The 24,442-nt window shown below is 45.1% G+C and overlaps 4 protein-coding genes across 5 annotated transcripts; 1 reads left to right on the top strand and 3 right to left on the bottom strand.

Annotated features, from left to right (window-relative positions):
• Window positions 1-2,913: 2,913 nt before the first annotated feature.
• On the top strand, window positions 2,914-4,114 carry LOC103700008 (temperature-induced lipocalin-1-like). 2 transcript variants are annotated; one of them, XM_008781990.4, is made up of 2 exons: window positions 2,914-3,406; window positions 3,726-3,926. In XM_008781990.4, exons 1-2 carry the CDS (start codon window positions 3,017-3,019, stop codon window positions 3,837-3,839), a joined length of 504 nt encoding a protein of 167 aa, XP_008780212.2. In that variant the 5' UTR covers window positions 2,914-3,016; the 3' UTR covers window positions 3,840-3,926. The 2 variants fall into 2 exon arrangements, with proteins under 2 accessions (XP_008780212.2, XP_008780210.2); XM_008781988.4 differs by having other exon boundaries at window positions 2,934-3,406; window positions 3,758-4,114.
• A 3,095-nt stretch (window positions 4,115-7,209) lies between these two features.
• On the bottom strand, window positions 7,210-8,537 carry LOC103699423 (probable CCR4-associated factor 1 homolog 7). The gene has a single exon (XM_008781441.4). The coding sequence runs from the start codon at window positions 8,266-8,268 to the stop codon at window positions 7,462-7,464; it is 807 nt and encodes a 268-aa protein (XP_008779663.1). The 5' UTR covers window positions 8,269-8,537; the 3' UTR covers window positions 7,210-7,461.
• Window positions 8,538-9,374: 837 nt separating this feature from the next.
• On the bottom strand, window positions 9,375-10,184 carry LOC120112513 (probable CCR4-associated factor 1 homolog 6). Its single transcript, XM_039132067.1, has one exon. The coding sequence runs from the start codon at window positions 10,182-10,184 to the stop codon at window positions 9,375-9,377; it is 810 nt and encodes a 269-aa protein (XP_038987995.1).
• A 3,283-nt stretch (window positions 10,185-13,467) lies between these two features.
• LOC113461760 lies at window positions 13,468-13,944 on the bottom strand. The gene has a single exon (XM_026801824.2). It carries the CDS (start codon window positions 13,942-13,944, stop codon window positions 13,468-13,470), a length of 477 nt encoding a protein of 158 aa, XP_026657625.2.
• Window positions 13,945-24,442: the final 10,498 nt, after the last annotated feature.

The raw sequence follows: 24,442 nt of genomic DNA on the forward strand, positions 1-24,442 counted from the left end.
CCGAGGCTCCGGAGGAGCCGGGTCGGCCGGACGCGGGTCTGCGGGGGGACGTCGGTCGCTCACATACCGACCGAGACGCCCCCGACGGATAAGAGCCTCGATCTCGTCCCGAAGCTGGAAGCAGTCCTCTGTGTCGTGGCCGTGGTCTCGGTGGTACTCACAGTACGCCCGGGAGGGCCTCTTTCCAGGAATCCTTCGTATCTGTCTCGGGGCCGGGAGGTCCTCCCGCCCCTTGATCTCCATAAGGATCTGGGCCCGGGGAGTCAGGAGAGGGGTGTACCGGTTGAAACGTCGGGGCGGAGAACGAGGGCGTGGGGCGCCGTGGTTCTTCGCCGGCGACGGGCTTCTGCGCCGACGCTGGGGCGTCGGGCTCCTCCTCTGGCGTGCCTCTTTCCGCCTTTTCTTCCCAAGCTTTTGTGGGGTCTCGGCAGCCTCCTTGCTCCGGTGGGCGGCCGCCTCCTCGGCGTCCGCATACTGGTCCGCCCGGGACAACAGCTCTGGGAAGCTCCGCGGCAGGCGTTTGTCCAGGGAGAAGGTGAGTCTGCCCTTCCGGAAGCCACGCTTCAGGGCTGAAAGAGCTACCTCCTGACTCAGGTTCCGGACCTCCAGCGTAGCCCTGTTGAAGCGGGTAAGATAATCCCGCAGGCTTTCTCCCTCGTTTTGCCGGACATCAAAGAGGGAGTCGGAGACCAGTCGCCGCCGGCTACTGACGGCGAAATGAGTGATGAAGAGGCGAGCGAACTGGTCGAAGGACCGGATTGAGTCAGCCTCCAGCCCGGCGAACCATGCTCTCGCCGGGCCACGGAGGGTTGCCGGGAAAGCCTTGCAGAGAAGGGGATCTGATGCTCCGTGGAGGAGCATAAGGGTCCTGAAACTCTCGACGTGATCCCGCGGGTCCGCCGCCCCGTCATAGGGCTCGATCGCCGGCATTTTGAACCCCGGCGGATTCGGGGTCCGCAGGATCCTCGAGGCGAGCGCCGGCTGGGAGGAGATCTCTAAGTCAGCGAAGGGATCTTTGGAATGGCCCTTCAGGACCTAGAGTTGTCGGTGGAGATCGTCCACCCGCCGGTCCAGGGAACGCGACCGGTGGGTGGGAGACAAGGAGCGGCGAGAGGGGGATCGACCGGAGCGCGGGTTCCTCGAGGACTGGGGGGTCTGGGAACGCGCCCGGGCCCGCCTCTCGTACCCCGCGCAGCTCCGGTGGGAAGGTCCCGGCAGAATGGAGCGTGCTCGAGAATCCTCCTCGCGTCGGCGCTCCTCCCCATGGGAGAGGAAGGAACGCGGGTTAAGGAGGAGAGGCGAACGCTCAGGCAGCGGCGGCTCCTGAGCCTGCTGCGGCGCCCGGGACATCGCACCCTGCAGATTCTGCACCGCCTCCGCGAGGGTGCGAACCTGCTGGGTTAGCTGGTCGAACTGGGCGGCTTCGACCATCTGAATGGGCGGTGGGGCGGTGGAGTGTTGCTGAGAGCGTGTTGGGGATGCAGCGGCCTCCCGGCCAGTGGCGCGAGAGGCCCCGCGACCGGAAGCATTGGAAGCTCCACGACCACCTCGCCGTGCCATTACGATCGCTCTGAGAACCGGCCCTTCCTCTAGCGCCAACTGTTGCTGGTGGTCCAAACCGAGAACGATTGGCACAGCGGTGTGAACGAGGTTCCCTTGGAGTTGGGTTGATTGCGCTCCACCTTCCACCGGGAAACCTGCAGGCAAGCCTCGCACCACCACTGGGGTAGTGGGGGCCCTCCGACGATCAAGTCAGAGGAGATTGAAGGAGAAGGAAAGATAGTAGTAGCGGATAAGAGAATACTCTGGAAAACCTTTTTTTCCCCCTTCTCCCTCCAGCCTCATATATATCAGGCTGGGGGGTTTTTCCGGGGATTCGTCATCGTGTGGCACGATGGGGCTGCCACTGACATGGCCGTTACAGGGCGTCGTGGGGCAGCGCTGGGTACGACCCTGGCAGGGCATAGTGGAGCTCCGCTTTGTACGGCTGTTACAGGGGATCGTGGGGCAGCGCCGGATACGGCCGTTGCAGGGAGTAGTGGAGCAGGGGGCCGCGGCGTGCCTCAGAGGAACAGTCTGTTGTTATCGAGAGATTGCCGACTCGGTGTCGGATGACTGGATCAGGGGGCAGCCGACTCGGGGTCGGGCTGCGGAGCCGAAGATATCCGACTCGGGGTCGGATTGCTGGATCAAGGGGCAGCCGACTCGGGGTCGGGCTGCGGAGCCGAAGATATCCGACTCGGGGTCGGATTGCTGGATCAAGGGGCAGCCGACTCGGGGTCGGGCTGCGGAGCCGAAGATATCCGACTCGGGGTCGGATTGCTGGATCAAGGGACTGCCGTAGTCTTCCTGGGCGCGCGTGCCGGTCATGTGGGGCATGGTGGCTAAATTCCCCCGTAACAGTGTGTATGTATGCATGTATGTGTGTATGTATGTGTATGTATGTATGTATGTGTATGTATGTGTGTGTATGTATGTATGTGTATGTATGTGTATGTATGTGTGTGTATGTATGTATGTATGTGTATGTATGAGAGAGAGAGAGAGGGAGAGCATTAATTGGAGGAGTTAAGAGGGTGAGTAAATCTGTAAATGTGAGATTGTAAAAAGATATAAAGCACCCTTAAAAGTTACAAAAAATAAGGATATTTTTTGTCCAACGAAAAATGGGTAGATTGATAACCTACCATAACAGAGAGTAGGTTATCAATCCCCTATATATATATATATATATAAAACCTTAGAACCTTAGATTCTTACTTGTAATATAGACTCTCGAAGACCTATTGTTGAGTACATCTTATTTGCGGACCGGCATTTGCATCAAATCAAGTTAATAGGTCATCACAGATCCGATCCGACAATGTTACCGAATCAATAAAGAGGTCGGATTTTATTTTTACTTTTTTTATTTTTGTCTCGAATCCTTTTTAATAAATAGATCAAACTCGGGTTGACTCTTTCTAATTTTTTTAAATTTTTTTCCCCAGATCGAAGCCAAAGATCGTCGCGAGAGATGGAGCCGGATGGGGAGGGGAAGCCGATGACGGCGGTGCGGGGCCTGGATCTGGAGCGGTACATGGGTCGGTGGTACGAGATCGCGTGCTTCCCGTCCGCCTTCCAGCCCCGCGACGGCCGGGGGACGCGCGCCACCTACGCCCTCCGCCCGGACGGCACCGTCCGCGTCCTCAACGAGACCTGGACCGCCGACGGCAGCCGCCGCGCCTCCATCGAGGGCACCGCCTTTCGTGCCGACCCCGCCGCCGACGAGGCCAGGCTCAAGGTCCGCTTCTACGTCCCGCCCTTCCTCCCCGTCTTCCCCGTCGTCGGCGACTACTGGGTGCTCTTCCTCGACGAGAACTATCAGTACGCCCTCGTCGGCCAGCCTTCCAAAAAGCATCTCTGGGTACGATCTCTCTTTTTTTCGAGACAAATATATATATATATATATATATATATATATATATATATATATATATATATATATATATATTTAAATCTCTCTCTCCCTCTTTGATAAAAATTAATTTGTTGTTGGTGGTGCCCCAAATATATATATATTGCCCCCTGTTGTCGAGAGATGAAGCCAATTTTAAGTAGTTAAAGGCTTTTCATATTATATTAATAAAAAATGGGTTTTTATAAAAGTATGAAAATTATGTTTTAATATGGAAAAGTGAGGCTTCTTTTGTGGCTAATGATTTATTTTTTTGTATGGGTTGAAGATAATAAGTTTCACATTTGGGTGGGTTGGCAGATACTATCAAGGCAGATCCGCATGGAAGAGGATGTCTACAACCAACTGGTGGAGAAGGCTAGAGAACAAGGCTATGATGTGAAAAAGCTACAGAAGACCCAGCAAATAGATCCTCCTCCAGTGGGTGAAGAAGGCCTCCATGACACAAAGGGCTTGTGGTGGATCAAGTCACTCCTCGGCAAATAAAGACATATATATATGTGCTCAATATGTCCTCATCTTGAATGCAAAAAAAAAGGGCTGCTAGCATTCACTGGAATTTTTAATATGTCTTACAATGTTATATTCTTTTCGAAAGAGTATGATGCAAATTTCAGGAACACTTCATCTTAGGTATAAATGTTATACTTGGCTTTAAATTTTGATGTGGAATTTTTTGAGGAAGATTCAAGAACTTGAGTATATTTTCATTTCTCGTAAACCAGCTTGACCATGCAATCCTGCCTACTTTTCTGCACTCAAGGTAATTGGAGGATTTAGATTTTTTTTTTTTTTTTTTTTGAAAAACAGTGCTTATGCAGCATCAGAGAGACGGGAAGGAATAAAGGAAGGAAAATGAAAAAGAAAAAAAAAATAAATGGAAGGGGCGATCACTCTGAAGATTATTTTAATGCAACAAAAAATTTGTGAAGCTCAAATTGATATAACATAAAGACAAAAAGGCTGCTTGGTGAATGAATGGCAACTTGTGCTTATAAATGCATCGTAATCAGGCCTGTAGGGGGTTCGACAGGTCATTCCTCCAATGATTCCCCCATAACAAAGATGGAGTTGAGGAAAGTTGAGAAGTCGGAACTGGGACCATTTACTCTGAATTTACTACGAAGTCACCAGAAGCTCTTCAATGGCTTCAATGAGGAGAGGTTGATGGGATATATTGCTTGCAAGTGCCTGAAAAGATGGCAAGCTTGAAGAAAGAACATGGAGATGATGGTCAAGACCATAAATTTCAGTTGCAAATGGTTCAGCTGCAAGGTGGCATTTTCAGGGAATTCTTGTCATGCAGCAAAATTTCCTTAATCAGTCCATGGTAACAAGATCGCAGCAAAAAAATGTTTTTGAAACCGAAGCTTGGCAAACCTGTGACTTCATTTTTTATGATGTTTTCCCAAATATTGTCTCACAAATCCTTGTTTCCCTGACGAGGTCTTCCTACAGTGAGACTAAATATTTCCACGCCCTTACATGGATGAGATTGAGAGATGATGTGATTCTAAAGATTAAAAGATTAATTTCAATCTTTATGATCCATCCACATTCTTTACAACAAACCATGCATTTCTGATGTAGGAGCCTAGGAGGTATGCCTGAACCCATGAAGGCAAATTTACTTTTATGGATGGTGGAAAACAGGTCACCCTTTAAGTAGAGGTGCAAGCAGCATCAACGGCAATATTCTAAAGAAGCCCTTGATTTAATAGGGCTAAACCTTGTTTAGCAAAGGAGAACATGATGGAAGAGAAGCACACTACAAAACCTTCAGAATAGATGGAATCTCATGCAGGAGCTTTTTGGGGAGAAACAAACATTTAGTTGGGGCACACTAGAGTCCTAAGTATAAGTCCAAGGGCAAATAATTAGATTTTGGGCAATAGGACTGAAATTCTGTTTCATCTAAAGGCTGACAATTTTTTTTTGCTAAAAGAGGCTTACAGAAGTTTAGTCAAAAAAACTTATACGGTCATTTAAGGTAATGATGTGAGGGGACTTTGAGGTTAATAAGCCAGCCTCATTTCATTTCCTCCTTTTTTATTATTCTTCATTTTTGGGAGACGTGGAGGCACATGATTCTGCTGTATGTATTTTCTTTTACCTGGAAGAGACCTAGCTGGAATCAAAAAAACAAGGTGAGGGCCGCTTAACTGATAAAAATGTGGTCTAACAGCAGCTGGTTTCATGTGTCATGCTTTCGGAGCCCTTTCGTAAATAGATTTAAAAGATTTTCTGATGTAAGAAAAAGAAGAAAGGCTAGGTTTAGCTACTCTTACTCTTCTCTGTTCTTTTCCATAATTTCCCCTTCTCATTGTAATTTATTCTTCCCCAACTTCTTTCTTCTTCTTCTCTTGGAGGTTCTTTTCTTTAAAAATCAGATCTGATCGCGCTTCTCGCTTAACCTGTGCTACATCCCTCAAAGGAAACAAGCGATATAGGAAACAAATTTACTTTCCACATCCTTGCCTACCTTAAAACCAGTATATTTGTCATCTTGTTTCGGCCAATCCTTGAACATTCATTCAGGCACCTAAAAGATCTGCACAGAGTCTTGAAACCTGCTCACAGTCCAATTGAAATAATTCCAATAGCCTTCTAAACTCTAGTTCCTACAATCAACCACCAAACCCAAAACCTCAAAAAAATTTGGGAATTTGAATTTTATTTTCACATAAAAGCCAGGTGCTGTACTGTTGTCTCAACATGTCCTCAACTGGTTGCTGAACAGCAGTACAGCGAAACACGTTAAAACCCTACACCTAAACAAATTCTGAATTGCTTGGCTGCATCCAACATCAAAAATTCACTAACTCACTAGAGGCAGTCTTTTGGCACTCACCAAATTTGATTTACCTACTTGAGACACATCCTATTTATCTGTAATCCCAATGCCTGGAGTCTAAGCCAAACATTCACCCAATCACTACATTCAATCTTGTTGAAGCTCTCTAATTTCATATTTCCATCCTTAAAACACATTTCATTTATCTCCAAACGCCTCTGATCCATTTCCCTTTACAGATGAGATAAAGTTTTCAGATTTTCCATATAGCAGCACTAGTATATCCAAGTTTTCAGATGAGAAAATTGCCTTAAAACCCAAGAGTTTGCTCTTGGGTTGTCCACAATTTCTTGCATTATAACCAGGCCTCGCATATCTCCATTTCTGAAATGTTAATATGTGCATATTGTTCCTTACACATTGAAAAGTGGATCTTAACCCTATCCTGTGCTTGAATCCATGAAAAAGTAATTCATAACCAAATCCACCCTACTGCATTAATTCTCACCTCTTGTTTAAACAAATTCCTCAGTTACTAATCCCAGAAAACAACTTCTCCATGCAATCTTAATCATATAATCGAATGTTCACTAACACTGGCATTTTACTGATAATTTTCAGCGATCCAAATGTCGAAGTGTAGTAGTATCAATTAGTACCCCAGAAGATCATGCATTATAGAATGGCAAACAATTTTTTTTCTCATGGGAACATAGAGAAACATAGAGAAGAATCAAAATGGTTTGAATTTTATTAAATAAGCTACTGAAGCATCCTTCCACCTTGCAATAACAGTACTAGTGGATGGAACAATAATAATCAAAAGATAATTGAGATTGTCAATGTTGCCTAGTGGAGGTATAAACAGAATTTGAAAAAATAACCAGAAAAGAAGACCCCTAGAGCATACTTGCAGCATCTCAGTAGCCATGAGCATCACAGTAATTCAACACGAATTTATGAGGAATAAAGAGATGAAATGCAGTCCTACAAACCTGAATGCACAGAAGCAATAGATAAGGTAACAAAAACCAGCCAAAGAAGCCACCACCATTTTCACCAACCAAAGATGTAAGTAGACAAATGAGGAGAATATCACACCAAGCATGTATTCACCAAAGCAAGTTTTTTTTTTTTTTTGTCTTTCTGGATTCATCCAAAATTTATTTCTAACATTTTCTATTTTGTCCAAATAACTGTTCTGTCAAGTCTAAAGACCATACAAAGGGCCAGCATATCTCTCAATGGACCAACCAAAGTACTTCTCCTTCAACCTCCAAAAGACATGAGCAGTGAGCAAGCTGTCGGAGCCTGCCTGGTGGCTGGCCCCAATCCGCTCGGCATCCAGCTGCTCGGCCACATTTGCAAGCCCCCCATAAAGATTGTTGCAGAACTTCATCAGGTGCTTGATGTCATAGACTGTGGGAAAGAACGTCCTGACAAGTTCCATGAACCCTGCCGTGGTCTCTGGAAGCCGGCGGCAAGTCAGGATCTTGAGGAGGTAGGCAAAGTCATAGGCGCCATGGAATGCGATCCACTGGACCGAATCATTAAGCACAACCCCGGAGGACATGAGGAGCTCCGCGAAACGGAGGGCATGGACCCCCCACTCCCGGTTCCTTTGGAAGTCGATGCCGGAGCGGCGGAGGAGGTCAATGGAGGCCGGGTTGCAGAAGTGCCGGTCGGCGTCGAACTCCCGGAAGTTGAACTGCCAGACGCAGGGGCGGCCGACGCCGGAAGGGGAGGGCGGGAGGCAGCCCGAGGCGTCGGAGAAGGTGAAGCCGATCTGGATGACGTGGAGGAGATCGACGTTGGCGCGGGCCTTCTGGTAGTTTTCATCAGCGTTGTTCTTGAAATCGCGGACGGGGGTGATGACGACGCCAGGGAACTCGGTGTCCAAGGCCACAAAGGGGTACTCGTCGACAATCTCTCGAATCACAGCCATCTCCGCCTCCAGGTTATGCGCCCACACCTCCCGGATCTCGACGGGGTCGTCGTTCTTCGCCGGAATCGACATCAACGCCTCGAATCCCTACGATTTCAAATGAGGCATAAGAAACCCGGGCGGACGTCGGGATCCAAGAAACCCTAGATCTTAAGGAAGACGGGTCGAAACCCCAGAATCGACGACGGTGGAGCGAGATCTGACGACGAATCTGGAGAAATCGAAGTAAAATGGGATGGATTTGGGGTGGAAATGGACGTGGGAAAGGGGGAAGCTTTGGGAGAAAATTTAGGGTTTCTGAGATCTTTTTTCCGAGGGCGGAGAGGAGAGAAGAAAACGGACGAGCGGATTTTTTTTTATTTATTTTTGACGTCAAGCTGTCAACGTAAGCGGGAAACGAGGGAAGGAAGGAATACACGTTTCCGCCTCGCTCTTGGCTTTCACATCCTAATCATCGGGGTGAGAGATTCTAGATGGACGGTGGATGATGCGAATTTTTCGTAGATCAGTGGGCCGAACATGTAAGTGGACGGTTCCGACGAATGGAAGGAGCTTGCTTGTTCAGTCAGATAAGGCACTTGCGTTATCATCCGTAAGCACGTGTCATGCACGTGACAATAGAGTGCAAGTTGGATAGCTGCTATCTTAATAAATTAAAATTAAAATAATAATAATAATAATAATAATAATAACAAGAATAATAAGAACAACAACAACAATATGGTCCAGTGTTTTGCTTACACAATAGAATAGATGTAATTGCAACTCATAATCTTGCTTTTATCTCGAATGAAGAGGGAAAAATATCCATTGAACATCATAATGATCAACCAAGAATGAAGTCTCTCCTTAAACAAAAAAAGAGGAGAATGAACCCACTAGCGTGATTTTTATGACGCAGCAAGAGAAAAATAAAAGCTTGTGCAAGGGATTTCTTAAGCTCCACCTGCTTCTTGAGGCCAACAAAGTATAAAAGAGCAAATAGAACCAAAAATAGAGCTTAAGAGGAAAGACGGGAAGAGGAGATGAATTTAAGAAAAGAGGATCGGAGCAAGGGATATTTATCCATGCAATTAAAGCTTGTATACTGAAACTATGAAACCAAAAAGGTAATATTATTATCTCTAAGTAAAGCACTTGTCATGACGTGATAACAGAGAGCAAGATAGATAGCTTCCTCAGTTATTGAGGTTGAGACCATGCAGCGACCCACCGTATTTCTCAATGGCTCCATCGAAGTACTTCTCCTTCATCTTCCTAAATACGCGAGCGGTGACCAAGCTGTCGCAGCCCGCCTGGTGGCAGACGCCGACCTTCTCCACGCCCAACTGCTCGGCGACCTGGACGAACCCCCCATCGAGATCATCGCAGAATGCCGTCAGGTGCTTGACGTCGTACACCGTCGGGAAGAAGATGTTGACGAGCTCGAAGAACCCCTCCCGGGTCTCGGGGAGCCTGCGGCCCGTCAGTATCCTGAGGAGGAAGGCCATGTCATATCCACCATCGAAGGTGATCCACTCGACCGAGTCATTGAGGACGGCTCCGGAGGGCATCAGGAGCGCGCCAAAGTCGCAGGCGTTGATCCCCTGCTCCCGGAACTTCCCAAAGTCGACACCGTGTCCGCGGAGGAGCTCGACGGCATCAGGGTCGGCCATGTCAGCATCGACGTCGAACTCCCGGAAGTTGAACAGCCAGACGCAGCGGCACGCCTTGTCGGAAGAAAAGCGGGGGAGGTCGCCGGCATCGTCGAAGAAGGTGAAGGTGATCCGGATGGGGTGCAGGAGTTCGACGTTAGTTTGGAGAGTCTGGTAGCGGGAGTCGGCGGGGCTTTCGAAGTTGCCGAGACGCTGAACGATTTCGCCGGGGAACTCGACGTTCACGGCGACGTGGGGGTATATGTCAACGATCTCGCCGATCTGGCCGAACTCGTCACGGAGGTTGTCTTCCCAGACCTCCCGGATCGTGATGTCGCTGCCGATTCTGTTCATTCCGCTGGACACACTTCAGTACGTTGAGGCTCAAGTTTGAAGAGACCGTTGGCTGTCGAGGGAGAGACCTTCGGCAATTTATAGAAGGAAAAAAACGAAAAAGCCCTTGGAAGAAGGTAAAATTACCGGGCCCGCAAGGTGCTATCGTCAAAATTGGCGGCTTCCAATGCTCTAGTGATGCAGCACTACCTCGCCTCAGGAAAGGAGGAGATGGAGGGGAAAGGGGAAAGGGGAAAGGAGGAGATGAGAGGGGAAAGGGAAAGAGGGAGATGAGAGGGGAAAGGGGAAAAGGGAGATGATTTTATTAAACATTCATCATCCAGTTAACAAATGCATAAAACTATATATAGGGTTACAAAATACAAAAAAGTCCCTCCAAATAAACTAATCCCAATAAGACTCTAACATAATATAACAATATGTACATAAACCCAATCAACATAACATAACATAAAATAAACTAATATCAAATCAGTCCAGCCATAACGAGAGTGGCTGGATCCTCCTCCCGCGACGATCGTAGACCCGCACACAGGCGGTCCAGTACTGGTGTCTGCACCAACTTCTCCCGGGTCGGAAGAAGTCGACCTCGACGAACGCGGCGCAGTGCAGCTCTGGTAATACTCCAAGAGGTCTGGATCAATACGCTGAAGCTCCTCTTGGGTGATCCAAGTCGACTCGGACTCTAGGTGGCCACGCCAACGAACTAAAAACCGCTGAATGCTACTAGTACTGGATAAAATGGTTTGCTCATCCAAAATGACATCAATAAGTTCTTTCTGTGCCGGTGGGAGAGGCAAAGGAAGTGGAGATAGAATGGAATCAGGGATATGGGAAGTAGTAGGCTCAAGAAAGGTCTCAACAAAAGGATCATCTGTGATGGATGGTGGACCCTTGTAAGCAACTAAATCTTCAATATTAAAAGTAGAGCTGATACCAAAATCAGAGGGAAGGTCAATAACATAGGCATTCGTGCCCACCCGGTGCAATACCCGAAATGGCCCCGTGCTACGCGTCTGCAGTTTCTTAACGGTCCCATGCGGAAACCGCTCCGGCTGAAGACGTACCATAACATAGTTCCCAGGTTGGAATATTTTGTCCCGTCTATGAGAATCAGCTTGTAGTTTATATTGAGCATTACTAGCATGGATGCGCTTTTGGATTTCCTGATGTAACTCATGAATATGTTGTGTAAATGCGTGTGCAGACTTAGAAATCCTAACATGAGGTGACATGGGTAAAAGATCTAAAGATTTTCTAGCTTTGTAACCATGTACAACCTCAAATGGACTTATGCTTATGGACCGATTGACTGAATTATTGTAAGCAAACTGTGCGACAGGAAGAACTGAATCCCAGTTACGAGCATGCTCACCCACAAGGCACCGTTCCAGACTTCGGTTTACCACTTCTATTTGGCCGTCAGTTTGTGGATGGTAAGCAGTAGAAAATTTAAGTTTCGTACCAACCGAGTGCCACAAAGTTTTCCAAGAGTAACTCATGAAACGTACATCCTGGTCAAATACGATGGTGTGGGGAAGGCCATAAAGTTTAATAATCTCATCAAAGAAAAGTTTGGCCACTTTAGAAGCATCCGAGATTTTGGAACATGGAATGAAGTGGGCCATTTTAGAGAAACGGTCCACTTTGACAAGAATAGAATCATGTTTTCGGGCGGTCTGGGAAAGACCAAGCACAAAATCAACACTAATGTCATGCTAAGGACGATCAGGTACCAGTAAGGGAGTATAGAGACCAGTGTTTTGTTTTCGGTGTTTGGCTAGTTGGCATGTGAGACATTGGCTAGGAATTTTAGCTACGTCCCATTTTAGGCTAGGCCAAAAGACTTGGTGTTCTACCTCTTCGATGGTCTTATCTCGCCCGAACTGTCCAGAAAGGCCACCGGCATGTACTTCCCACACCAAAAAATCTCTTACTGATGTCCGTGGGTACAGAGCTTCGCCGCCTTAAATAGATATCCATTATGAAGATAAAATCCATTAATTGAGGGTTCATGTCCATCAGCGATGGTTTTGTAGAGTTTTCCAAAATCGGGGCAAGAGGAGTAGTCATCTCTGAGTCTGTCGAAGCCCGTAACATGCATGGACATGGTCAAGAGTAGCGTCACTCACCGGCTCAGTGCATCAGCAACAGTGTTGGAGGCACCCGATGTGTGTTTAAGGACAAAAGTGTATTCCTGAAGGAACTCAACCCATTTGGCATGCCTAGAATTCAACTTTTTTTGGGAGTTAAGGTAGCGAAGAGCTTCATGATCGGAGTAAAGTACGAATTCATTAGGTAGCAGGTAGTGGCACCAATACCGGAGAGCCTGGACTACAGCATAAAATTTCTTATCATAGATAGAGTATTTTTGCTTAGCCTCATTTAACTTCTCACTAAAGTATGCTATGGGATGGCGTTCTTGACTGAGCACCCCACTGATGCCAAGGCCAGATGCATCACACTCCACTTCAAAGGCCTTACTGAAGTCAGGCAAACGCATAACTGGCGCCTCCGTCATCATCTTCTTGACATCGTGGAATGCATTAACAGCAGCACTAGTCCACTGGAAGTCGCCCCTTTTTAGGCAATCAGTGATTGGGGACATAACTGTGCTAAACCTCTTAATGAAATGACGGTAAAAAGTAGCAAGCCCATGAAAACTGCGAACCTCGGTGAGGGTTTTAGGTTCATGCCACTCGACTATCGCAGTGACTTTATCAGGGTCAGCAAACAAACCTTCTGAGGAGACAATGTAGCCTAAGAAGTTGACATAAGAAGTAAAGAACGAACACTTCTTAAGGTTAGCATAAAGTTTGGCATTTCACAGGGCTGTACATACCAGTCGTAAATGATCGAAGTGTTGCTCCTTTGATTGGCTGTAGATGAAAATATCATCAAAGTACACGACTAGAAATTTGCCCATGAAAGGTCGTAGTACTTGTGTCATCGCTCGCATAAAAGTACTAGGAGCATTCGAGAGGCCAAAAGGCATGACCAACCACTCATACATGCTAGCTTTTGTTTTAAAAGCCGTTTTCCATTCATCACCTGAACGGATCCAGATTTGATAATACCCACTTTTTAAATCAATTGTGGAGAAGATAGTGGCACCTGCCATCATATCCAACATATCATCGAGCTGAGGGATGGGAAAATGGTACTTGACCGTGATTCGGTTGATGGCCCGATTGTCGACACACATCCTTCACGTGCCATCTTTCTTTGGAGTTAGGAGTGTAGGTACGGCACATGGACTTAAACTTTCACGAATGAACCCCTTTCAGATGAGCTCGTTAATTTGCTGTTGCAGCTCAGCATGCTCAGAAGGATTCATTCGATAGTGGGGTAGATTAGGCAGGGTAGCTCCCGAAATTAGATCAATAGCATGCTGTATGTCACGCAAAGACGGCAGGTGATCCGGGAGGTCCTCAGAAAAAATTTCAGAAAACTCCTCAAGGATGAGCTGAACTTCTGATGGTAGCTCGCTTGATGGAATCAGTTGGTTTTCGAAGACAAGTAAAGCGTACACCATAGAATCACTAGAGACTTCCCATTCAAATTTGAACGGACTCAGGATATGGAGTTCCTTGCCCTTCGTCTCACTTGTCTTCTTGCCCTCATCAAGTGTCCTAGACCGTAGGGGATTAAGTTTGCTCTTGCCCTCAAAGATGAAGGAACAAGAATTAGAACGACCAAAGATGGTGACATCAAGGTCGAACAACCAAGGTCTTCCCAATATTAGGTGACCTATGTCCATCGGAGTTACATCACACCAGATGGTGTCTTTATACGAAAGAATTTGAATTGGGACGAGACACCATTCTTTGATTTGAATAGAAGATGTATCGATCCAAGTGACCTTGTAAGGTCAGGTTTGAGGAACTGGAGTCAAACCCAAACGAGAGACAATATTTGATGATATTGCATTAATGCAGCTCCCGCTATCGATGATAACTTTACAATCCTTGTCTCCACACTTAAGATAAGTGTGGAAGATCGAAGTACGCCTCCAGTCAGCCTATTCCGTGGGTTAGGCGAGAGCACACCATACTACATTCATAGCGGACTGAGTTGATTCAGTAATAACCGATGGAGTTGTTGTTCGGATGCATCTTAAAGTGCCGGTACATTCTTCTTGGTCATCATCGACGTCATGGATGTCGTCTAAATTTGGTTCATAGATTTGTTCTTCAATTTCGTCGTCATGATCCTCTTGTTCTTGCGCTGCAATGACAAGAGAGGTGTTCACACGTTGGGAAGCGACATGACCAAAACCCTGGCACTTAAAGCATTGGATTCATAAACTTGCCTTTGGGGCTTCACAAAGAATGCCCTTGCCCTTAATGTCTCGGTGAGATGGAGGGTTGAAGGAAATATGTCTAGAAGGCGTGGGCCCAAACGAATGTTAGGATTCTGAAGGGGAAGTGCTAGTGGGTGGTCTGCGATGGTCAGGACGTCGAGCAAATGTAGACCTGGTTACCTGCTCATAGTTTTGGGCGAATGCGTAGGCCTGATCGAGGGTGGATATTTCTCGAAGGATGAGTTCCTTCCTGAGCTCATCATTAAAACCTCATCGAAACCTGCTCAGAACCATCCGTTCATTTTCTTCCACATTATATTGCATCATAAATTCGTCAAACTGGGCGATGTAAGCACTAACGGACCGATTGCCTTGTCGCAAGGTATTCCACCGGTCGAGAAGATCATCTTGGTAGCTAAAGAAGAGATTTTTTTTTCAGTTTTTCTTTCATCTCTACCCAATCGATAATCGCGGGTTGATGTCTCCTAGCTAGCAAATGTTTGATGCTTTGCCCGAAAAGTTTGGCGCGACCAACTAGCTTCATCCTAGCAAATCGGACCTTCTTGTCCTCAGACAAATTATATCACTCAAAGAAGTGCTCCATTTCGTGCATCTAGTCTCAAAAGACCTTTGGGTCTAGGCGACCATTAAAGGTGGGGGGCTCAACACGAAATGCCCTTCAACACGTCATCCTCATGGTCACAAGGCTGTCTAGGTTCCACATTATAGCGATGACCCCGGTCAGCATTAGGGATGGTGCCCGATCCTCTAGGGCATGGGTAGGCATGATGACGTCCTGGTAAGGGTACAGTGTCAAAATTTCCATGTCGAACAGAGCCCTAGGGTTCCAGCGTTTCATCGAAGTCGAGATCGGGGAAGTGGGCAGCACTATCTTCTTTGGATTCTATGAGCCTATGTAGGGAGGATTCAACTGACTCAAGGCGGGCATTGGTATGGTTGGATTTAGTGGTCAAGTCTTCAACAGCTTTCAGTAGGGCTTCGATGCGGTCGTCCATGGTAAACTGGGTGTCGGAATGTGAGAGGACATGACCACTATGAAGGTGCATATGAAGACTAAATTAATTATATGCTATCCTATCATAGGATGACAATATTGATGTGAAGTAGACCTAATGCATGCAAAGACGATTAAGATGCAAGGTGGATGCTCAATATAACACAAGACTATGCTCGAACAGAGAAATACTCCAAATTGGGAACTAGAAAGGGACGCAAGCCAACAAGTAGCCGCAGTCAAGTAGAGTAGGTGTCCAGTAGATTATCAGGTGTCACAGAACCTTGTAGTCTCCAACGATAGCTAGCTCTACAATTAATAGTAAAGAGGGTTGTCACAAGGGTTGCTGTGTGTTGCATGGAGGTGTGTGAGAGCGTGTGTTTTGGATAGTCAGAGTATGCCACCAAGCACAAAATAACTATTTGATGCCAAAATGAAAGCAAACAAAATATCCAGAAAAGAGCAAACCTGTTCTGGTGGAAGATGACGATTCAAGTGCAGCAAATCGGGTCGCTAATCGGCGCAAATCTAACCTGCTGGGTCGTGGTCCGAAGAAAGGAGGGAGAACGGCAAGCTGCAGTGGGCTCTACAGTGAAGTGGCAGGCCTGTGGGCTGGGTTCGTGTGGACAAAATCGGGTCAGGCCACTGGACCGAGGTCCAAAGGAAGGAAGGCGTTCGGGCTCGGGCCTGAGGAAGGTCGGGCACGGGCCTAATGAAAGGGTGGCCCGTGAATGAGTGGAAGCAGGAGGGGAAGAGGGGAAATTGGAAGCGATGAGATGGGGGATCGGGGAGGTGAATGGGTTTGAGATGAATGAAGGCGGCAGCCAAGGTAGAGGCATCGGCGAGCAAGGGAGGTGGGGCGGCAGCGGAAGAAACGGAAGATGTGGTGGTTCTTCAACGGCGGAGGGGTGGTCGTGAAACTCGGACGAAGGCGGTGGTGGTTAGACAGCCGAATGTTGACTGGCCGTGAGGTGGGAGAAGATGCTTAGGAGGGTTCAGGACCCTCCGATCCTCCCATTAGTGGGATGGAAAAAAAAAGTGGTGGAAAAAGGTGGTGGGAGGCCGGGAAGATGGAGGAAGGAAGAGATGGGGCGGGATGGGGGGGTGGTGTTCGTGGTGGTGGTGGTGGGAGGCAACGGAAGCGGCGAAGAGGCTGCGGGAGTGTGGGGAGCGGCGGCAAGAATGGCGAGATGGCATGGGTGGGCAGCAATGCATCAACGGCGGCGGCGGTGGCGGAACCCTAGCTTTAGGGTTCTTCATCGTCGGGACGAAAGGTACGCCCTTTTTTTTGGACAGCACGTGCAAGTCACATGCTTTCACTTGTCACGTGCGGGAGTCACGTGACCTTTTAGTTTTTTTTTCTTTTCTTTTTTTTCTCTTTTTTTATATTCCGGAACGGATCCAGGTTACTGAACGAGGGTTAACGGGTTTGAATCTTACCTGGTAACCAACTTGAAACTCACCGACGGTTTCAAGTTAGCGTGCCGAGATTTATGCCCATGGTTGCTGGTGGTTCTCGGCGGCCGATCGTGCCGAAGTTCACGCCAGCGGTTGCAGGTGGATCTCGGTGGCCTGTGGTGGTGGCCGGCGACCAGTCACCCACTCCGACACTAGTTCTCTTCTCAGTAGTGTTGTCTTTCCGGCTCTCTTCCTATGTGCGGTGGCCGGCAGTTGCTACGGTGGGTCTGAGAGACAGAGACGAAAGAAGAGAGGCGATGTTCCTTCTCTTTTTGGCAACGCGAGTTGCGCGTGGCTCGTCAACACGCTCCGGCGTCCGCAGTGCTCAGGGTACAGCGTGGATCTCGTGCGCCCACCGGAATCCTAGAATCCAATGCTGCTCCGCCATACACCAGGGTGGAACTTCTATGGGCCGACGTTCTCCGGCAGAAATCAGTGGTGCGGCGGCGTTGTGAGGCGATTCGGGCGGTACCGGCGGCGGCTGATGGCAGTGTTGGGCTCAAATGCGACGACGGGGAAGAATCAGCCAACGAAGAATGGTTCCTCTTTTTTTTTTGGAGTACTATATCACTGCAGCCTAGAGAAGAAGATGGTTTTGGCAATAGAGGCAAAACCAGGGGCTCTGATACCAAACTGATGCAGCACTGCTTCGTGAGAGGAGTGGGAGAAAGAAGGAGAAGAGAGAAAAGAGGAGGAAAGAGGATGAAGAAGAACAGAGAAGGAAGACGAGGGGAAAATAGAAGGGAAACAATTTTGTTAAACATTCATCATCCAGTCAATAAATGCATAGACCCATATATAGGGTTACAAAATACAAAAAGGTCCCTCCAAATAAACTAATCCCAATAAGACCCTAACATAACATAACAATACGTACATAAATCCAATCAACATAACATAACATAAAATAAACTAATATCAAATCAGTCCAACCATAACGAGAGTGGCTAGACCCTCTTCCTGCGATGATCATAAACCCGCGTCAACTGAGCTCATGTTGCTTACGTGCAGACTGAAAGAAATTAGAGTCCTCTCGGGTGCATGGGCGGCACTACAGAATGTCGTGCAGCCTTCAATTCAAGCAATAATGGCGCACGGGCCGCACGATATACCACAGAATGTCGTGCAGCCATCAATTAAAGAGATAAATGGCCATCAAATATGATACGGTATACATGCTCATGTACTGCTTTGTTTGATAGCCATTTATTTCCTGATGGCGGCCAGCAAAAGCTAGCAGGGATCCATGCTCGAAAGAAATATAGCTTATCTTGGTAAAATGTTTATTTCATTTGCCAAAAAGAATTAGGGCAATAATTGCTTAATGTTATTTACTATTATATAGTAGAACTTTAAATATAAAAATACATAGACTCGATCCCGACCCGACCCGAATGACCCGTTAGGTCAAAATTTGTAGGCATGGACTGGACCCGACCCAACCCGATTTTCAACCGGGTCGAATCTGGGTCCAAAATTAGGACCCGAACAAGAAACCGGATCGAATCTAGAATGATGAACAGTAAAGGAGGCGATCCAAGCAGTAGCTCTGTTCGCCTCCTGGAACATATGCACAATCTAGAAAATATCACACTTCCTCAATAACCGCCAAATGTCTTCTAGAAGCAGGTGGTCAAACACCCCCGACTCCTTTTGTAGAATCTACTCAATCATTTCTGTTGAGTTCTCCTCCAGAATGATATACTCCGAGCCTCCAGAATTCACGTCGCATAGGAGACTCCTTCCTAGGTAAAGGTGCAAATGGGCCGTGTCAGGTCTTGAGTGACATGACCCGATCTGATTTTTTGTTTGCAAGACCCGACCCAATTTTTTGTTTGCAAGACTCGACCCGACCTGATTTTTTGTTCGCGTCCTAATTTTGGATCCAAATCTGACCCTATTGAAGATCGAGTCAGATCGGATCCACGACTACAATTTTTATCTAACAGATCCTCCGGGTCGGGTGGGTTCTATGTATAACCTAGACCCTGATCCAAAAAATTCGGATTTGGGTCGGGTCTAATTCGGGTCAGATCTGGATTCGAGTTTGGATTATAACGGCAAATTTTAACTGAGATTTTTACCAAAAAAAATGTAATGTATTTTATTTTTTTTATAATACTTATTCTTTGTCGAAGGAGGGCCAGCCAGTTGGAGCCGTTTGTTAAGCTGTTTCGTAGGGGACGCAGCATTTCCTCGGTCAGATCAAAAAGCACGCAAAACCAAAAGGTCGGATGCGGCTCCGGCGGCATTCATATGGAGCAAGTGGAGAGAGAGAGAGCGAGTCCCAGCCCCAGAAGGAAAGGGAAAGGCGGCGGGTACATCTCATCATCGCCTGCGGTGCTGCGCTCCACGTGGACCAACGCATGCACGTGACGGCTGCCGACTTTGATGTTTCCGCTTCGGCCACGAAAGCCCGCACCAGGAGTCCCCCCAGAAGGACGAGAATCGGGCGGCAGGGATGGGTTGAGAGGAGAGGAGGAAGGAGATGGGGCATCGTGATTGGTTGCTTGCTGTTTTTCAGATCCTTATTTCTTCATTGTTTATATATAAATTTGAGATGATTCTTGTACGGAAAAAAAGCAGAGGTGGTGGATGAACAAACAATGGAAAAATAAAAACAGTTATAAGATTGATTGGGTGGCACCAATGCGGTTCCAATCACCAAGCTTCCACCTAGTTTTATTTTTAGATTTTTTTTTGCATAAATATTTTTTTAAATACCAAATTTTATATAAATATTTTTTCAAAATTAATATATCTATATATATTTTCATAAAATATTTATTTTGCTATTCTATTTTTTTTTTTTTTAGAATTTTTTGCATAGATATCCTTTTAAATATCAGATTTTGCATGAATACCCTTTGAAAATTGGTATTTACATATATACCCTCATAAAATTTTATTATTGTACAAATATTTCTAATATAACAATTGTTTTAACGGTGTTAAAAAAATCATATTTTTATTAATTAAAAATAAAATAAAAATATGAAACGACGTTATCATTCTTGCTTCCCTCCTCTTCACACGCCCATCTCGTCTTCCCCACCCCCCGCGCCTGGCTTCCCCTACCACACACAACCCCCTCCCCCGCGCCCGTCTTCCCCACTCCCCACGCCCGGCTTCCACATCACCGCCTCCCCCCCCCCCGCCCCCGTCTTCCCCACTCTCCGCGCCCGGCTTCCACATCACCTCCCCCCCCCCCCCCCCCCCCCCCTCCGCGGGATCGCGGGCGACGCGATCGGGAGAAAGTGAGGGAACACTGAACGAAATATGGGTCGTGTCAATTTTCTGCAATGGAATCGGATTTTGGACGAAGGTCTGGAATTTTTTTTGTCCTCGTGAGGGGGGAGCTGGGAGACGCCAAGTTCCGTCCAATCAGTCATATAGATAAAAAATAGTGTGATATGAAATTTGTCTTGGGTCAATTGCAAGTCTTTCAAGTCATGGGTCACCCAGCACCTCATAATTATGATATCTGTGCTTTGTAGTTCTTGATTAAGCTAGCTTTTAATTTTTGTCGTTAACTTGAAATTGAACAATAATGATGCTTGATTAAAGGAGCTCTGCAATTCTCCTACTAGCTAGGATTCTTTTTAATGGTACACAACCTAAGGGTAAGACGGGCGTGGGGAGGGGGAAGCCGGGCGGGCGCGAGGAGGGGGGGAGACGGGGGCAAGGGGGAGGGGGTGATGTGGAAGCCGGGCGCGGGGGGGAAGCCGGGGAGGAGGGGGCGCCGGGGGCAGACGGGCGTGGGGGGAGGAGGGAAGCAAGGATAATAACGTCATTTCATATTTTTATTTTATTTTTAATTAATAAAAATATGATTTTTTTAATACTGTTAAAATAACTGTTATATTAGGGATATTTATACAATAATAGAGTTTGACGAGGGTATACATACGAATGCCAATTTTCAAAGGGTATTCATGCAAAATCTGATATTTAGAAGGATATCTATGCAAAAAATCGTTTTTTTATCTTTATTTTTGTATATATGCCTACGCCATCTAATGCCGTTAAAAATTTAACGTTTTTAAATTAAAATAACTAAAATATTCTTAATGGACGATAAAAAAGTAATTTCAAAATTTTAATTTATTTTTAATTAAAATAAATATAGTTTTTATTAACTATGTTAGAAGAACCGTTATATTATGGGCATTTATGTAAAAATAATATTTTATGAGGGTATATAAATAAATATAAACTTTAAGAGAGTATTCGTGCAAATTTGAATTTTTAGAAAGATCTTAATGCAAAAAATCCTAATTTTTATTGGCACATTAAAATTTTTCTTTTTATTTATTTATTTATTTTTGAAAGTTATATAATTTATAGATTTCGTTAGTATACCGTATTTGATTTTTGAATTTTTTTACATAGCAAAAACAAAAAAAGAGTCTCACCCCATATAATCTACCCTCATATGATTTTTGCTCTCTTTGGCAGATCACAACTTAATTCATACTTGATTCCGGACACAATTTCAGTCCAATTCGAAGAACTCATTAAATTTCCACGGGAGCATATATATATTCCCCACACCTTAACATCCGCCGATATATCTGGGATATACCCCAAAAACGTTGCGTTTATCCCAAATTCTCCCCAAGCGAATCCTCGTGAATAGTCTTTCCAAATCCGCCATCCTCCCCTCCTTCCCCAGAAATACTATTTCCCCATCTAACCAACCATCTCCCTTCTTTGACGAAGCCTTATGAATGCATGCAGTTGGTGCCAAAGATTCCAAGCCCAGGAAACAGACAGAGAACCCTCGCGCGTGAGTTCTTAGCCCTCCTTTTCTCTTTCACTCTCGCCTTTCTTTGGGTATTCATTTATTCTGAGTAAACCACAACTCTCTTCAGGAGGCTCCCACTGAAGTCTCATATGATTACATCTTGTACCATGGTGATGACAGTTCCCACCACCAACACGAGTTCTAGACAGCGAAAGTCACCTTTCCACGGGATCAAAATTTGAGTAATTTTTTTTCTAAAACTACCCTTAAGTTTTTAAATAGCATAGAACGAAATCTTTTTCTTCATTAAAAATATAATAAATATTTTATATAATTTTAATAAAAAAGATGCTTAAACAATTTTTTTTTTTTTTTCGATCAAAATGAATTCTATTCAAGAGTCAAATTCCTTCACGAGAACCAATTCTAAATTTTTATTCGCAACAGAGAGGAGAATGAGATCTTTCGCAAGATGGAGTCGTACCGACACAACATGCGTCAGCTTTTTTTTTTTTTTTTTCCCTCTTTAGTTGAGACAATGACATTCGGTAGGAAAAATCAAGGGCCTAAAGTTTGGGGACAACGTCAGTTTAGATTTCTTATCAGGAGCCGTTCCAACCGTCCCATGGGGCCCTGGCTTTGACCCACTTGCACTTTGACCATGGGAGGCATCTCAAACCGCACGCATGCTTGACAAGCTGTTCTAGAGTCCTCCTACGTAGGATTAGGGTTCACGTAATCTAGCATAAAAAAAAAAAATCATATCAGATTATCATGTTTAGTATGACAAAAAAACGAGAAAGATGATAAAATAAATGATGAATTCCATGCTTATTTTACTAAAAAAACAAACAATACTATAAAAATGGTATTTTTTTCTATGTGAGATTATCGAACAGAGATAATCTAAAATTATCATGGATTGATGAAAATGCCCCCACTTATATTATATTAATATATTTTTATAAATATAATAAATACTAATATATATTTATATTATGTAATTAATATATTGTAATTATATATTTAAATTCATTATTGATATTTATAAATAATATATCAATTATAATATATTTATATATATTATAATATTTCTGAGATCTTTTTTTCGAGGGTGGAGGGGAGAGAAGAAAGTGGATGAGCGGATTTTTTTATTTATTTTTGACATCAGCGGTCCAAGTAAGTGGGGGAAGGAATGTGCATTTCTGCCCCCTCTTGGCTTTCACAACCTAGTCATCGGGGTGAGACGTTCTAGATCGACGGTGGATGATGCGAATTTTTCGTAGATCAGTGGGCCGAACATGTAAGTGGATGGGTCCAATAAGCGGAAGGAGCTTGCTTGTTCAATCAGACAAGGCACTTGCATATGTAGCCATTGAGCCAAACGGCAACGTGACAATACAGTGCAAGATAGATAGCTGCTATCTTAATAAATAATAATAATAATAATAATAATAATAATAATAATAATAATAATAATAATAATAATAATAATAATAATAATAATAATAATAATAATAATAATAATAATAATAATAATAATAATAATAATAATAATAATAATAATAATAATAATAATAATAATAATAATAATAATAATAATAACAGCAGCAGCAGCAGCAACAACAAAACATGTGGTAGGATACAAGATATATATGGGAATAGTATATATAAAGATGTGGACAGTCCCATCAACATGGTCCAATGTTTTGCTTACACGATAGAATAGATGTAATTGCAACTTATAATCTTGCTCTTATCTCGAATGAAGAGGGAAAAATATCCATCAAACATCAAAATGAACATCGAAGAATGAAGTCTCTCCTTAAACAAAAATAAGAGGAGTAGCAGCAAGAGAAAAATAGAAGTACGGGCAAGGGATTCCTTTTTCATTTTTTTGACACAACCGGAGGAGCAAAGAAGCTCCACCTGCTTCTTAAGGCCAATAAAAACAAAAGATACACTACAACAAATGTGGGTTTTGCCGACTATCTTTTTCCGACGCTAGGGGAAAGCGTCGATAAAGTTTGGCTCGGCGCCTACCTTTGTCGACGCTTTTCGGTAGCGTCGGTTAAACTCCAAAAACAACGACGCTATAAAAAACTAATAAAAAACTAATAAAATTATTAAAGGATGTATTTCCGGAAGGTGTTACTTTGCCAACATCTTCATATGAAGCCAAAAAACTAATAAAAGAGTTGGACCTTGGATATGAGAAGATACACAGTTGTCCGAATGACTGCATTTTATATCGCGGTGAAAATATCAACCAAGAGTCGTGCCGAATATGTGGAACTTCACGATGGAAAAAACATAAAGAAGATGAGAATGATTCGGTGACTGAAGTGGATGCTTCACCGATTAAGAAAAAATCGGCTAAAATTTTGAGGTATTTTCCTCTTATACCAAGATTGAAAAGGATGTTTGCATCACTGAAGACGGCTTCCTCGATGAGATGGCATGACGAAGGCCGTACAAAGGATGGAACGTTACGACACTCAGCAGATAGTCCCGCATGGAAAGCATTTGATGATAGGCATCCCGAATTTGCTTCTGATGTTCGGAGTGTTAGGCTTGGTTTAGCTACTGATGGGTTTAATCCATTCCGAACGATGAGCTCAACATACAGCACTTGGCCAGTTGTTTTGATTCCATATAATTTGCCGCCATGGATGTGTATGAAACAGTCTTCAGTAATTCTGTCAATGGTTATTCCAGGTGACAAGGGCCCAGGT

Source organism: Phoenix dactylifera, chromosome 11, assembly GCF_009389715.1.
Source record: "Phoenix dactylifera cultivar Barhee BC4 chromosome 11, palm_55x_up_171113_PBpolish2nd_filt_p, whole genome shotgun sequence".
NCBI lineage: Eukaryota > Viridiplantae > Streptophyta > Magnoliopsida > Arecales > Arecaceae > Phoenix > Phoenix dactylifera.